Source organism: Schistocerca serialis, chromosome 1 (genome assembly GCF_023864345.2).
Source record: "Schistocerca serialis cubense isolate TAMUIC-IGC-003099 chromosome 1, iqSchSeri2.2, whole genome shotgun sequence".
NCBI classification, from domain to species: Eukaryota; Metazoa; Arthropoda; class Insecta; order Orthoptera; family Acrididae; genus Schistocerca; species Schistocerca serialis.
Window position 1 is genome coordinate 979,081,785 of NC_064638.1, and position 16,419 is coordinate 979,098,203.

Sequence of the window (16,419 nt, forward strand, 5' to 3'; positions counted from 1 at the left end):
GTGGTACACAAATAGAATAGCTAATTCGAAGAATAAAATTAAACCACATGGTCAATAGTGAAGGAAGTGTCTGGTCAGTAGCACAAGGTCTACGATATAAAGTCAGTTCGTAGTAAAAATATTTCTGTTACTGATAGATCAAATACATTTACAGTATTTAACATCATTTTCTGAGCATTGCTGGTGAATTAAATAAAAATTTAGTTTCTACAGGGAATCATCTAACTCTCTTCGCAATTGCCTTTCCGAGATTGATGTCTGAAATACTCCTCTGTCATACAGGCAAGGCGGAGATTGAGTCAATAATAAAATCATTTAAGACTAAGGACTCTCGTGGATATGATGGAGTGCCTAGCAAAATATGAAAGTACTGTGCTGCACTTGTTGGCCCTGTACTTAGGCATATTTGTAATTTTTCGCCCGCATCTCGTGGTCGTGCGGTAGCGTTCTCGCTTCCCACCCGGGTTCCCGGGTTCGATTCCCGGCGGGGTCGGGGATTTTCTCTGCCTCGTTATGGCTGGGTGTTGTGTGCTGTCCTTAGGTTAGTTAGGTTTAAGTAGTTCTAAGTTCTAGGGGACTTATGACCACAGCAGTTGAGTCCCATAGTGCTCAGAGCCATTTGAACCATTTGTAATTTTTCCTTTAGAAATGGGCAGCTTCCTGAGCGACTAAACTACTCAGTAGTAAAGCCGCTTTATAAAAAGGGAGAAAGGGATAATGTAGACAATTTTAGACCTATTCGACCTATTTTTATTCCATCAGTGTTTGCAAAAGTTATTGAAAAGGCTGTGTATGTAAGGATAATTGATCATTTTTATCACATAATTTGCAATAAAATGTACAGTTCGGCTCTAGAAGTCGTTTAACAACTGAAAATTCTATATTCTCTTTTCTCTGTGAGGTACTGGATGGGTTAAACAAACGTTTTCGAACACTAGGCATATTTTTTGAGTTAACTGAGGCGTTAGATTGTGTTGGTCACAAAATATTTCTCCAGATGTTGGACCATTACGGAATATGGGGAGTAGCTCACATCTGGTTCACCTCTACTTTAACAACAGACAGTGAAAGGTCATTACTCACAGTGTTGAGAATGGCTGTGTGGGGTACAGTCAAATGGGGGCGTGCCCCAGGGATCAGTGTTGGGGCCACTCCTGTTCCTTATTTATATAAATGATATGCCCTGTATTATTAGAGGCAACTCTAAAGTATTTTTGCTTCATGATGACACTAGCTTGGTAGTAACGGATGTTGTGTGCAACACTGGCTCGATTTCAAACAGTGCAGCTCATGACATAAGTTCATGGCTTGTAGAAAATAAACTAACGCTAAATCACTGTAAGTCTCAGTTTTTACAGTTTCTAACACACAATTCAATAAAATCCGACGTTTTAATTTCACAGAATAGGCATATGATTAGTGAAAATGAACAGTTCAAATTTTTGTCGTTGAAAGCCCACATTCAGGATATTGTTCAAAGACTTAATGCAGCCATTTTACTATTTGAATGGTATCTGAAGTAAGTGACTGTTCGACAAGTTCTTGCTAACAATATTAGCTTACTCCCAAGAATAAGCACCTTACGCTCAGTTAATACTCGGCAGAAATCTAACCTGCATTTGGATCGGACTTCCTTAACTCTTGTGCGGAAAGGTGTGTAGTATACTGCTGCATCCATTTTCAATAAGCAACCACAAGAATTCAAAAATCTTAGCAGTAATCGACCCGTTTTCAAATTGAAACTGAAGAGTTTCCTCGTGGGTCACTCTTCTTCCTTTAAAAAAAAGCTGATTCTTATATTGTTGATTGAGCGTACTTAAACTAATGGCTTGACTTTTTTGGCTTCATAAACGTTTTATTTTCATCTGTTATTACATATATGTTGTAATTTCATGTACTGACACGTTGCATGACCGTGGAGATTTGCTCCTCAAATTGGTCGTACGGAACTTAAAGTGCAAAATAAAATAACAATTCATGTAATATCTTCTGCGTGTTTGACGTACTGAACTATTCCGAATATACCTCTAGACATTTCCACAGTGATTGCCTAGCGCTTTCAACCAAGAATATTTGCTAACTGAAACTTAAATCGTCATTTCTGAGAGTACTTACCCGAGTCGAATGAGACCTCGCTGAGAAGTATCCAAGAAGCAGCGAAGTAGAGCTGTAGGCGCAGGAAGCGGCCGATGCGGTGGTGCAGCTTGACCGTGACGTCACGCGGATTGTCCATGAGCAGGTCAGCCACGTACGAGAATGCCACCGGCTCCGTGGACATATGCTGCTGCTCGGACACACTGACGAACGCCTTCGCGTGCGAGAATACCTGCAAGAGTCGTGGGAGTGGTCAATGATCATGGAACTGTGAGTAGGTCACAGAATGTCGGATAACAAAATGCAAATGGCTCTTAGCACTATGGGACTCAGCATCTGAGGTGATCAGTCGCCTAGAACTGAGAACTGCTTAAACCCAACTAACCTAAGGACATCACACACATCCATGCCGGAGGCAGGATTCGAACCTGCGACCGGCACGGTTGCGCGGTTCCAGACTGAATCGCCTAGAACCGCTCGGCCACATCGGCCGGCTGTCGGATAACAGATTGTCCACACACTAGCAACGACAGTATTTAGGAAATAACGAAATTTGTTAACATTGAATATAAATTTAATTGTTAGGAATTCTTTTCAGATGGTGTTTGTCTGGAGTTTACACTTGTACTAAAGTAAAACATAAACGACAACCAGTTCAGACAAGAATAAAATGTAGCTTTTGAAATGTAGTGCTGCTGAACAATGGTGAAGATTCGATGAGTGCACAGGATAAATAATGAAGATCTACATGTGCATCCACATGATTACTCTGCATTTCGCAATTAAGTGCGGGGCAGAGGGTTCATCGGACCGCCTTCAAGCTATTCCTCTACCGTTCCACTCTCGAACAGCACGATGGGAAAAATGAACCATTAAATCTTTCCGTGCGAGCTCTCATTTCTTTTATTTTATTATGATTTCGCCCTATATAGGTGGGCACCGGGAAAATACTTTCACACTCTGAGGAGAAATTGGGTGACTAAAGTTTCATGATAAGATCCCGCCGCATTGGAAAACGACTTTGTTTTAATGGCTGCCATTCTAATTCACGTATCAAATCCGTGGCGCTCTCCCCCATATTTCGCGACAGTACAAAACGAGCTGCCCTTCTTTGATCTTTTCCAGTGTCCTTCGTCGAACATATCTGATGTGGATTCTACGCCGTGTAGCAGTACTCCAGAAGAGGACGATCGTTGCAGCTTGTGTTATTCGTTATTGTCATCCCCTAGGTATTTAGCAGAATTTGTAGCCGTTAGATTTGTGTGACTTATCGTGTAACCGAAATTTAGTGGATTCCTTGTGGTACTCATGTGGATGTCTTCATGCTTCTCATTATTTAGAATCAATTGCCACTTTTCGCGCCATGCAGTACCTTGTCTAAATCGTTTTTAAATTTGTTTAGATCATCTGTTAACTTTATACGATGGTAAATCAGATAAGTTTATAAGACGTAAACGACAGCATCATCTGCAAAAAGTCTAAGATGCCTGCACAGATTGTCTCCTAAATCGTTTATGTAGATCAGGAACAACAGAGGGTCTGCAACACTTCCTTGGGAAACGACATATATTATTCCTGTTTTGTTCAATGACTTTCCGTCAGTTACTAGGAGTTGTGACCTTTCTGGCAGAAAATCACGAATATAGTCGCACAACTGAGGTGGTAGTCCATAGATATGAAATTTGATCAGAAGTCGCTTGTGAGGTACGGTGTCAAAAGCCTTCAGAAAAACTAAAAATATGGAATCAATGTGACATTCCCAGAGAATAAACAGCTAGTTGTGTTTCACAAGAACTATATTTTCCGAATCCGTGTTGGCTGTTTGTCAATAAATCGTTATCTTCGAGATAACTCATATTGTTCGAACAAAATATACATTATGTGATCAAAAGTATCAAAACACCCACAGAAACATGTTTTTCATTTTAGGTGCATTGTGCTGCCACCTACTGCCAGGTACTCCATATCAGCGACCTCAGTAATCATTAGACATCGTCAAAGAGCAGAATGGGGCACTCCGCGGAACTCACGGACTCCGAACGTGGTCAGCTGATTGGGTGGCACTTGTGTCTTACGTCTGTACGCAAGATTTCCATACTCCCTAACATCCCTAGATCCACTGTTTTCGATGTGATAGTGAAGTGAAAACGTGAAGGGACACGTACAGCGCAAAAGCGTACAGGCCGACCTCGTCTGTTGACTGACAGTGACCGCCGACAATTGAAGAGGGTTGTAATGTGTAATAGGCAGACATCTATCCAGACCTTCACACAGGAATTCCAAACTACATCAGGACCCACTGCAAGTACTATGACAGACGGGAGGTGAGAAAACTTGGATTTCATGGTCGAGCGGTTGCTCATAAGCCACACATCACGCCGGTAAATGCCAAACGACGCCTCGCTTGGTGTAAGGAGCGTAAACATTGGACGACTGAGCAGTGGAAATACGTTGTGTGGAGTGACAAATCACGGTACACGTGTGGCGATCCGATGGCAGGGTGTGGGGGCTGGTGAACCTCATCTAAAAGTGGCTCTGAGCACTATGGGACTTAACATCTGTGGTCATCAGTCTCCTAGAACTTAGAACTACTTAAACCTAACTAACCGAAGGACATCACACACATCCATGCCCGAGGCAGTATTCGAACCTGCGACCGTAGCAGTCCCACGGTTCCGGACTGAGCGCCTAGAACCGCGAGACAACCGCGGCCGGCGAACCTCATCTCGCAGCGTTTGTAGTGCCAACAGCAAAATTCGGACGCGATAGTGTTATGGTGTGGGTATTTCAAACGCCATCGGGTCAAGGGTGTATCTTGAGTGGCCCGATTCAGTAAGAACCGCTGCCGCTTGAGTTCAGCTGCCGTGGGCAAAAAACGTGATGACCGGGAGGGTCGGCCTCTACTATCGCGAGATCTAACAGCAGGTGGATGAGCAACAGTTCATCAGCGAATCAGTCGCCATTTCAGTGCTGGACAGCCACAATAACCTTTAGGCAGCCACACTATCCAGAACTATCTTCTTACCAAGAAGTACAGAAGCCGTGTCCAACAAATGTGTACTTGTGCTCAGGGAAGAAAGCGGGGCACAGACATTACTATGTGTGAGGGGGTTGCTCGCTATGAACGTCTGTAAGTACTTTCATGAAACTTATTCGAACTAATGGTCAGCTGTTTTTGATGATTCTGATATTCGCTTTCGGAATAAAGCAAACTTTAGTGATTATTTCTTAGAAAGTAGTTTCCCGCACCGCCATTTCGTCTTAGCTGTATTGTAGTGCCCAAGCAATTTGTTGATTTGCACTTCAAACGTTTCATACAGTCTCAATTCATATACCTATGCGTGTAAATTAATAGAGGAAACAAATTGCAAAACATGCAAGGGTTGAAAATCTTAATCTATGCCCGCGTCTCGTGGTCGTGCGGCAGCGTTCTCGCTTCCCACGCCCGGGTTCCCGGGTTCGATTCCCGGCGGGGTCGGGGATTTTCTCTGCCTCGTGATGGCTGGGTGTTGTGTGCTGTCCTTAGGTTAGTTAGGTTTAAGTAGTTCTAAGTTCTAGGGGACTGTTGACCATAGATGTTAAGTCCCATAGTGCTCAGAGCCATTTGAACCATTTCTTAATCTATCTACGAAGTATTAAAACAGACTCCGAACCAGACATCGAAGTATGATAAAAGACTGTCCTGCTCTTGAAATATAACGTTATTTTCATCGCAATGAGGTGTATACATTGGTTCAGAGCTTTTTCTTTACTATTTATTGATTTTTAGTGCATAGGAAACATGCCGAATTAAGCTCGAACGTACAATCAAAAAAATGGCTCTGAGCACTATGGGACTCAACTGCTGAGGTCATTAGTCCCCTAGAACTTAGAACTAGTTAAACCTAACTAACCTAAGGACATCACAAACATCCATGCCCGAGGCAGGATTCGAACCTGCGACCGTAGCGGTCTTGCGGTTCCAGACTGCAGCGCCTTTAACCGCACGGCCACTTCGGCGGCGAACGTACAATCATTCCGTCCTTTGCAGTAACCGTGGCTTCTCCCTCTTTAGCTTCAGTTTTTTGGACAACTGAATCCGTCCCCAACGCCTGAACAATTTTCAATTTCCTATCGCTGTTGTAAGAATATAGAAAGAAAGTTTGTTGATTATGAGCAGAGATTTTCCATAGATTCAGTCTTTTCATCTTAAGAAGATTATAGTGTAAGATATAGAGAAATAGTCTACATTGCTAAAATGGCTACTAAGTTAAGCTCCCTGAACATATTTACAGAAAGCAAATGGATGTTCATAACTACAGAGAAGTAACAGCAATTTTGAGCTAGTCTAACACGGATTACCTTTCCATCGAAGTAAATCCTGGGAACAATCTTTGCTGACCATGATATGTATTTTTTTTTACATTGTTTAATCTTTAATGTGACAGAAGTAACTTAGAGACCAGCTGCAACGATAAATGAAAACGAAATACTTACGTAAGAATATACTTCGGCAGGGAAAGGATACTGTTAGGAGACATATAGAAAATAATACAAAAATGTAAATTGTCTTTAGAGAATGTCTTACCATAATACCTTTTACCTACCGAAACAATGTAGATTACTAATCTGTAGAGGTTTCCCCAATCATCGTTCACTTCACAGAACCGCCAGGTTTTACCAGTCGGTAGCTTTTATTGCGTGTGATTGCTGTTTACTTCTATTACTGATTCCACTTTGCTACGTGCGTCACCCACTGTTTGTCAAGTCATCAAAGTGCAATGACCTGAAACCAATGCAACTACCGGATTAAATCAGACACACGAACTGTCTGCTCTATTTTGACTATAAAATGCTCATTATCGCATCTGGGTTAATGCACGCCACGCTTCACTCCGACAAATCAACACATAAGACTTATCATCCAAAATGCAAACCACCGCCACCATTGACCTGACAGACATGTGAACGTTATCCAGGTGTGTTACTGGATTTGTCGAGTGTGAAATGACGAGTACGTCGTGTCGCAGCATTCCCAAGAGCTGACGCAATAACACGTTGCAATATGAGCTTCGCTGTTCTGCATGTACATTGGAAAGAGCAAAGCGGGGTTTAACTCATGCATTGCAACATGTACTAATATAATGATAGGATTTCATTCTGTTTATTGCTCCAAAACGCGGATTATTTTAAGGGCTCTTTTCCTCAGGTGACTGCGCAGCAGTGGATTAGGTCAGCAGCTCCGACAGATGGCGACTAGGACAAACTACTTGGAGCATCATGTGAAATATCATAACATAAAAGTGTGCGATATAGCTGGGGCTTTAGGCACGTAATATGAACGAGTGCACAATAGCCTCTACGACAAACGGTCGGTGAACAGACTTTGCACGCTGTGATCGACAAAAAATGCATCGGGAAAAACGTTGCACTGCAGTATTAGGCAACGTGAAATTGTAATCCGTAAAAGTATTTGCCTATATTCGTGACAAGGGATGAAATCTGGGTGCGAGTTGAAACAACAGTCAAAACGGTCGACAAAGACTGATGAAAATACTCCAAAGAAGACAAATGCGAGTACACTTTTTCTTCAGGAGGTATCGTGGAGGTACTGTTTTCGGGATTGTACTTCTACATCTGACATTCGGAACTCACCTTACTATGTGTGGCGGACTGTACTTCCAGCATTTAACGCCTCTCCTTTCCTGTTTCATTCGCTGGTGCATGATAGGAATCACCGTCGGTTAGCATCCATTCTTTCTTTCTTTCTTTCTTTCTTTGGACATCAGTCTTCTGACTGGTTTGATGCTGACCGTCTCGAATTTCTCTCTTGTGCCATCCTTATTCACAACTGTTTGCTGGGTGTATTCCTGTCTGTGTCTTCGCCTACAATTTTTACCCTTTCAGCCCCCTCTATTACTACAGAAGTTACTCCCTGATGTCTTAACAAGTGTCTTATCATCCTGCCCTCCTCCTTGTCAGTTTTTCAGATATATTTCTTTCCTCACCTATTCTGCGGAGAACCTCCTCATTTAGAACCTTATTAAAATGTTCAAATCTGTGTGAATTACTAAGGGACCAAACTGCTGTGGTCATCGGTTCCTAGACTTACACACTACTTAAACTGACTTAACGCTAAAGATAACACTCACACCCATTCCCGAGGGAGGACTCGAACCTCTGGCGTGTACCTTATCAGTCCACCTAATTTTCAACATTCTTCTGCAGTATTACATCTCAGATGCTTGGATTCTCTTCTGTTTCGATTCTCTCACAATCCATCCATTCGTAAAACTTCACAGAATCGAGCACGTATCTCATTAGGTTCAAATTCTTAATATATAATGTTTGTAGATTAAAAGCACATATATAGTCTTCAAGAACTACGTAAAGTATAAGTGTTGTCCGTTACGGTTCAATGACGGGTCTTTTGAAATACAAGTTGAAAGAATAACTACCAAGATAGTCACGCTAAATGTGCCCGTTAACCAGAGCATTATCCCAGTAATTTGTTCCTATTTTTCAACCTGAACACTAGAGTTGGCTGTAAGATATCAGAAAATGGCAGTTGGCGTCAAAGGATATCTTCCCAATGGAATGAAAACCATTGGAAATTATTTCCTCCAATAGTACATGACGCTATTGAGAAACCGTGGTCATACTGGGTTTTATTACAACATAGCAGGCCATGTTGATAACACAGTTGTTTTACTGGTTGCTGGTTTAAACTCAATGGCACAAGCGAAAATGTCTCTGTGAGACTCGAAACCAGTAATCAATAAAACAGTTGCATGATTAAATTGGACTTTTATCTTGGTTGGCTAGAAGTGGAGAGAGACTTAACCTACCAAAATACAGATTGACCAGAAAAAGAACCTATAAAAATGGAAATTGTTTGGAAGAATATTGTACTTGTCGGAAAATCATATGAAGCTATATGGTGCAAGTCGATGGAAGGCATAGCATGCGACGCCAGGACGCAAAACCGCTGGAGTGGGGACGTCAGAGCTGCGTCAGTAGCGTCAAAACGGAAGAGAGAGGTGTAGGACATCGTCAGTGTTGGACATAAGAGTGACTATGGCGAAGGATATGGGAAAGCTGTAGGTATATTAAGATAATTAACAGTTTAGACCGAGTACTGAGGGCACAAGATAGGTGTGACTCTTGAACAAGAAAATTACCAAACAAGTTTATTTTAACAATATGATGAACAGAATTAAATAATGTGGTGCAATCAATGGTAAGATTACATGGTACCAGTTGGCGCTGAAAAATGTTGGAAATGACAAGTGATAACTGAAAATTATTAACTGTAGGTGTAGTATTTCATTTAATCACTTATCTATGGATCAACGCAAGAGAAGATTGACGCTCTCGACCTGAGTTCACTGTCATCTTAAAGATAACAAAAAAATGTTCAAATGTGTGTGAAATCTTATGGGACTCAACTGCTAAGGTCATCAGTCCCTAAGCTTACACACTACGAAGCCTAAATTATCCTAAGGACAAACACACATACCCATGCCCGAGGGAGGACTCGAACCTCTGCCGGGACTAGCCGCACAGACCATGACTGCAGCGCCCTAGACCGCTCGGCTAATCTCACGCGGCTTAAAGGTAACGCAGAGCAGATTATACGCATGTGTAGCAGAACACCGTTTCGAAATAAATATTCAGAAAGTCAACAAACAAAAAATTTGCACGTAGTAGAATATTTCACGAAGATTGCATAGCAGTCAGACTACATCTTATGAATAGATATAAGAAATCGTCACGCAAATAAACATTTAATAATTATCACTTAAAAGTTCAAAAACATTAACAACCAGTAGCAGGCACGTTGTATTTGATTTCCTTTGCCAGGATAGGCCCACGTTATACATGACTTCTCGTCTCAGGATTTTAACAGCTTATTAACGAAAGGCCAGGATTAACCAATCAGACATTTTAAAAATTCTCCGATTTTTTTTTTTACTTGTACTGTGAAGCCTTTCCTCTTGTCAAATTTCATGATTCTACGTCAAAGAGAAATACGTATAGGTTTTAATGAGTGACTTTGCGAGTATCAAAATATTTGACGTACGTGGCCGTATCTTTTTATTGCATTGACTTAGAAGCATAAGATTTTTACACAACCAAAAAAGAACTATAGACATCAGTATGCGACCTAAATTTCAACTTAATATGATTCGTTCCTGAGAAAAAGGGGTCGTAACTCACGCGAAGAGTGACAATCTCATAACAAACGAAAAAGAATTTCGTGTGATATAAGCAATTACATATTGACAATTTTTGGATTTTTTCCTTTGATTGTCGAGTGAAATCTTGATTCTTGGCAAATATCATAGTTCTAGGTCAACGGGAAGTATCCTGCACGTTTCATGACTCAGTCTGCGTGTATCAAATTATGAGACGTAAATGACTGTATCTTTTGATTGCATTAACTTAGAAGCTTCGCTTTGTTACGTCGTCAAAGGCCTGTAGACCTTAATACGTGACATGAATATCAACTTGATACGTCTACCCGTTCCACAGAAAAAAGGGTCTTAACAGCCAGACGGACGAACAGACAGAGTTTCATAAGAACAGACAAAACAATTTTTTTTTTCTTGCGGTATGATTACAAATTAACAATTTTCGAATTTTTGCCTTTGATCGCAGTATGAAACATTGCTTCTTTGAAAATTTCATGATTCTAGGTCAACGGAAAGTACTCTAGGTTTTGATGACCGAGTATGCGAATATCGAAATATGTGACATAAATTGCCGTATCTTTTGATTGCATTGACTTAGTAGCTTCAATTTTTTAGCATCGCAAAGGGACCGTAGACTTCAATATGTGACATAAATTTCAACTTGATACATCTACCCGTTCCTCGTAAAACGTATTCCGGGCTGTCGGACAGACAGACAACGAAGTGATCCTACAAGGGTTTCATTTTTACCGATTGTATACGTGAGACTACAGTAAACGCGTCGCAACTGGAATCGGCCGACTTATACAAATATTTTATAGGAAAATGAAGTGGAAGGTTCACATAGGCTCGATCGTAGATAAAGCAGGTGGTAGATTGCGGGTCATTGGTAGAAGATAGGGAAATGTAATCTGCCTACAAAACACTCCTTCTACCCATACTAGAGTATTGCTCAAGTATGTGGAACCCGTTCCAAGTAGGACTGACGGGGAATATTGAGTGAATACAGAGAAAGGCAGCACGAATGATTACAGGTTTTTCCGACCCGTGGGAGAGTCTCACGGAGTTGTTGAAGAGACTGAACTGGCAGTCACTTGAAGATAGAGGCGACACTGTTGATCGATGGCAGTACTGCAGCTGTCTGTTGCTATCTGTGTGTGATGGCGAGGTTTATCATGAAATACTCTTTGCTCGCTAATGTAATACGGCTCCTTTGATCAGGGTACATGAACTCGCTGAACAGTCAGCACTGGAGTTCTGAAAATCCTCATCTGTTTCATCAAAAGCCTCTACATGTTATGAAAACCAGGGTAGGGTGTACAATTAGTACGGCAAGAATAACTGGACCGATCTTTTTCCACTAAACGAAATAGAGCTATTTTTTTTGTTTCAAAAAGCTAAGAAACAACCAAAAGACCTGTGTTTAGTCCATGCAGAACAGTACAAGAGTACACACCGCCAATGCATCTACGGCAGTATTTCGCGTTGTGCTTGATGACAGGTATCCAGCTTAAATTGCTCAGGCGATGCCCTACCCCCAGTTTGCAAGTTTTCGGTTTAGTCTATGCACAGCTCTGAGCGCATTTGCTACCGACACACTGCTCTGAAGTGATAAATGGCACGCTGATTTTCCCTGACTTCTTTCCTGCCTCAGTTAAAACCTATACTACATTACGAGAAATCGGACATCAGCTGCCTACACGCATTGGAATAAATCACTGGATAATGTTGAAAATCTGTACCAGACCGGGACTCGAATCCGGTTTCTCTGCTTGTCTGGAACAATTACCCAAACTGCCTAGGCCATCCGCACTCGCTTCCCGTCCAACCGAAATTCTCAATCTGTCACGTGCTAGCAGTGCCCTCATTCATTAGCCCCAGTGCTTGTAGCATTCAGTAAGTCCCGCAGGGGTTCGGAAGATACGAAGCATCCACGCTCAGTTGGACTTCAAACGCGTCCGGATGGCCGAGGCGGTTTAGGCAACAGTTCTAGAGAAGTGGAGCTTCCTGTTACGGGTCACGGTCAGACAAAACTTTTCAGCCTTCACCATTATTTCAATGCTCTTAGGCGGCTGAAGTCCTGATTTCTTGTAATATACACTGGTGTCTAAAATTAAAGCAACAAATGGAAATTTTGCAAGGTTGCGTTTATTTTGCCACAAAACAGTACAAACAGGTGATAGTAAAGTAGAAACAATTTACAGAATACAGAACGTAAACAGCTGCAACATGCATAATGGTAGACAAAAATGTTCTTAATTTTTTCAGTTTAACGTATTTGCACACACATTTCGACAACTTGTTAATGTGCTCAATATGGGGTGGGACCACCTCTGGCAGCAATATAGGCCTGACAACGACGAGGCATGCTATGAATGATACCATAACGCCGACTCGTCGTGCGGAGTTGATCACAAGTCTTGGAGAGTGGCTGGTGGATGCTGACGTGATGCAACCCTTCTCCATAGTGCATTCCAGACGTGCTCTATTGGATTCAAATCGGGAGAGCGAGCAGGCCATGCCAGGGGTGCAATATCTTCTGTTTTCAAGAAAACATCATCCAGCCGTGCCCTATGAGGTCGAACATTATCGTCCATCGATGCGAGGTCTGGGCCCACAGCACCTCGCAGCAACCACACATGAGGTCCGAGGATTTAGTCACGGTACCTGACAGCAGTTAATTCTTGTCGATTCACCCATACAATTTTAAGAGATGGTGTTCGAGTGTTTAACACAATCCCTGCCCACACCATTATTGATCCTCTTCAATATCGGTTTCTTTCTAAAACGTTTTGGTCCCGAAATCTATGTTTCCTCCTGATCCAAATCCGTCGAGAATCACTTTCCAGATCAAATAGGGACACATCTGTGAAAAAAAACATTGGCGCAATTTCTGGCCGTCCATGTGGCATGTTGACGGCTCCACTCTAGACGTTCCCTTCTGTGAATACGCGTCAGAGGTATGCATACAGCAGGTCTCCTAGAATAAAGGCCGCTCTACTGAAACCTGTACACCGTTTGCCTCGATACAACACGTCCAGTGGATGGTGACAGGTCAGATGCCAATTGCCGTGCAGTATTAAGGCGGTACCGTCGTGTCCTTACAGCCAAATAATAGTCCCCTCATTCTGATGTCACACGTAGTCGTTCCTGCCTTGGTCTTTGAGATACAGTTTCATTCTCTATAAACTCTCGCCACATCCGACAAACAACAGAACGATTGATATTAAACTATCGGGCCACATCAGTTTACATCTATCCTGCTTCTAGCTTCCCATGGGCCTCTATTGCAAAGAGTCTGGTAGGTGTCTTCTCTGTGCCATTGTGCACTATCTGTGACAGTGTACACAGCGTGTGAAAGCGGAACTACCCGGCAAACGCTATCCCGTTTGATAGGTGCCACGACACCATTACCTGCGTAGTTGTGCGTTGACCGGAATGCCCCTTCCGTGCAGAACACAATCGTACGGACATATGTTGAATATTGTTTGATTATACCGTGAATTAAACACAGGACGGGGAAATAGTGGTTTATTGCTTTAATTTTGGACACCAGTGTACTTTCTTTACGGCCGCTGTGCTACCAGTGGTGTCTGCTCTGCCGGACATATCCGGCATGTCGATATATATATATATATATATATATATATATATATATATATATATATATATATATATATATATATGAGCAAGGATGGCTCTAGGTGCTTTCAGTGCGGCTGCACCTTATTTTCTGAGCTCCTGCGAGTGCTACGAGCAATGGGACTAATGAATTGGCGCGCAACTTTTCGGTAATAGGTTAACAATTTGGGTTGGCGGGAAGTGTGTCCGGATGGCCGAGGTCTTTAGGGCAACCTGTCCAGAGAAGCAGAGCATTCGGGTTCGAATACCGGTCCGGCACAAATTTTCAACCTTCACCATTGATTTATTTCAATGCATTCATTTATTTCAATGCATTTCTCGTAATATAGTTTCTTTATGGCCACTGTACCACCAGACACAACATATCCATAAAACTGATACGCCGCCTGCCAAAGCCTGAGGAACGGGCCGAAAGGTATGCTCCTATGAGCCTGCTCGCCCAATATCCGTTCTCGCGCAACACAGGACAAGCGTTTGTATCGTAAGTGTAACACTGTATGAGGGGAAGTAAGCAGATACAAAGGGCTGCAGGCCCGAAATTTCATTAATTATTCAATAGGCCATAAGATAACTTGAAACTTGCCAGTTTGCAATGAAGTGTAGACACCACAAAAAGTGGTGAAACACGCACTACACCCGTCTCGTCGTGACTAGCAGGTAGCCACTTGTCGAAACAAGATCGGCGTCCAAGGTAAACAAGCACGAGGGCGTGCTGTTAAAGCTGTCAGTTATTACCAAAGGACGGGTAGCAGGCGTGTTTCGTGTATGCGCGCTGTCTAGCTGCCTACTACTGTCATTTTTTTGTGACGTACAATTAAGGCTGGTACGAGAACGGCGAGCAAAGCGCCGCTCGCTCCTCCGTGAAATGAAGCGCTCGCCCGCACGTCACTCCATTTGGCGCCGCAAGGCAACGCCGCCGCTGAGTGCAGTCAGCCGGGACCCGACTGGCAAAGTAGGGGCCATCCGTCTCAATCCGCGCAGGCCCGCTCGCCTCTACACGAAATGCGCGCGTCCGCCTGCCACTTCTCGCTCGATCAGTCTTCATTTTTTCCCTCTTTTTTTTATCATCGTACCAGAGGCATGTACAAGAGCTAGTGGACACGTCTGCTCTCTTGAATTCCACTGCGACGCGCCTAGCTGCCTGCAAAGCGCTGCGCTAATGAGGCCAGTTCCGTCCGTAACCCCTGCTCACCTCTGCAAAAATCGCTGCGAGCGTTGCTAAATGGCAGCGTGCTCTGTGATAGCCGCCGCCGGTGATTGCACAGAGCGGAAAGGCATTGTCCCATGTTTCTGTAGCCCACGCCCGTACTAAGCGTTAGCCACATATAACACTGTACCAGCTACAATCTTGTGATTCTTCTGTTTTCCGATGCATTCTGTTGTAAAGTATTTAAGACTAGCGAAGAAACCCAGAGTTGGCCAGGTATTTATTTATAGCTGTGCGTCCATGCCCGTACCACGCAGCGTCTGGCCTTGTGCTTAATGTCTATGACGCCGTTATCTTCTGAAATGTGTCTCGTACAATGATGTATTTTCGTAGGTACATTCAGCGCGTATGTGGATACTATCTGAAAAATGTGTTGACAATAGAGTTAGTGGCAGAGAAGTAATAAATTTACACGTCATGCACGATGTTGTAGTTTTTCACGCATCTCATTGTTTATGACGACATATGTTCAAATGTGTGTGAATTCCTAAGGGACCGAACTGCTGAGGTCATCGGTCCTTAGACTTACGTACTGTTAAACAAACTTATGCTAAGAACAACACACACACACACACACATGCCCGAGGGAGGACTCTAACCTCCAGCGGGAGGGGTCGCGCAATCCGTGACATGGTGCCTCAAACCCCGCGGCCACTCCACGTGGCATATCTCCAGAACTGTGAGTCATACAACGATATAATTTTGCATTTACATTGAATAGTATTTGTGCATACTGTCTGTAAAATGTGTTGCGAATGCAGTTAGTGTTAAAGAAGTAATAAATTGTAACGTCATGCCTCATTCTGTACTTTTGAAGCACAAACAGCGGGAAAGTACCAAGCATAAACATTTTTAGTTTCATCATTTTTTTAGGAGTTGCCACGGAGAAAAAATTTCGTGGAGGTTCGAAAATATGTGTAAAATTTGTTTCAAGTCACTAACTGCTCTCATTCTCAAATACTGGAGGAATAAAGTCTGGAAATTCACGCGTCGTGGTGTACCAAGTTTGCTTGAAATTGGTCCAGTGGTTTAGGAGGAGATGTGAAACACACAACGCAACACACATTTTTATAATACGTACGGATTATCGACAGTCTTTAGATGTGTTTCGTGTTGTTCTCTACAACTCGTGTACTGTTGTTTTCATCACTGCCCATTCACAATACTCGTCGCTTTCAATAAGCAAGTTCATACATTTTTAATATGCGTACACAGTTGTGAGGCAAGGGGCTCATCAAAGCTCAGGAGCATGTTGCTTGCAAACATGGACGTTGCTGGCGAACGGCTCGTGCTAGAAGCCAT

At 42.7% G+C, this 16,419-nt stretch overlaps 1 protein-coding gene across 3 annotated transcripts in view; it reads right to left on the minus strand.

The window, feature by feature from the left end:
- Positions 1-16,419, minus strand: part of LOC126412923 (discoidin domain-containing receptor 2-like) — a 911,045-nt gene that overhangs the window by 188,909 nt on the left and 705,717 nt on the right. For all 3 annotated transcript variants that reach the window (XM_050082831.1, XM_050082824.1, XM_050082815.1), the window contains exon 8: positions 2,116-2,326. In XM_050082831.1, coding sequence (XP_049938788.1) covers positions 2,116-2,326 — 211 coding nt within the window. The remainder of the gene's footprint in view (positions 1-2,115; positions 2,327-16,419) is intronic.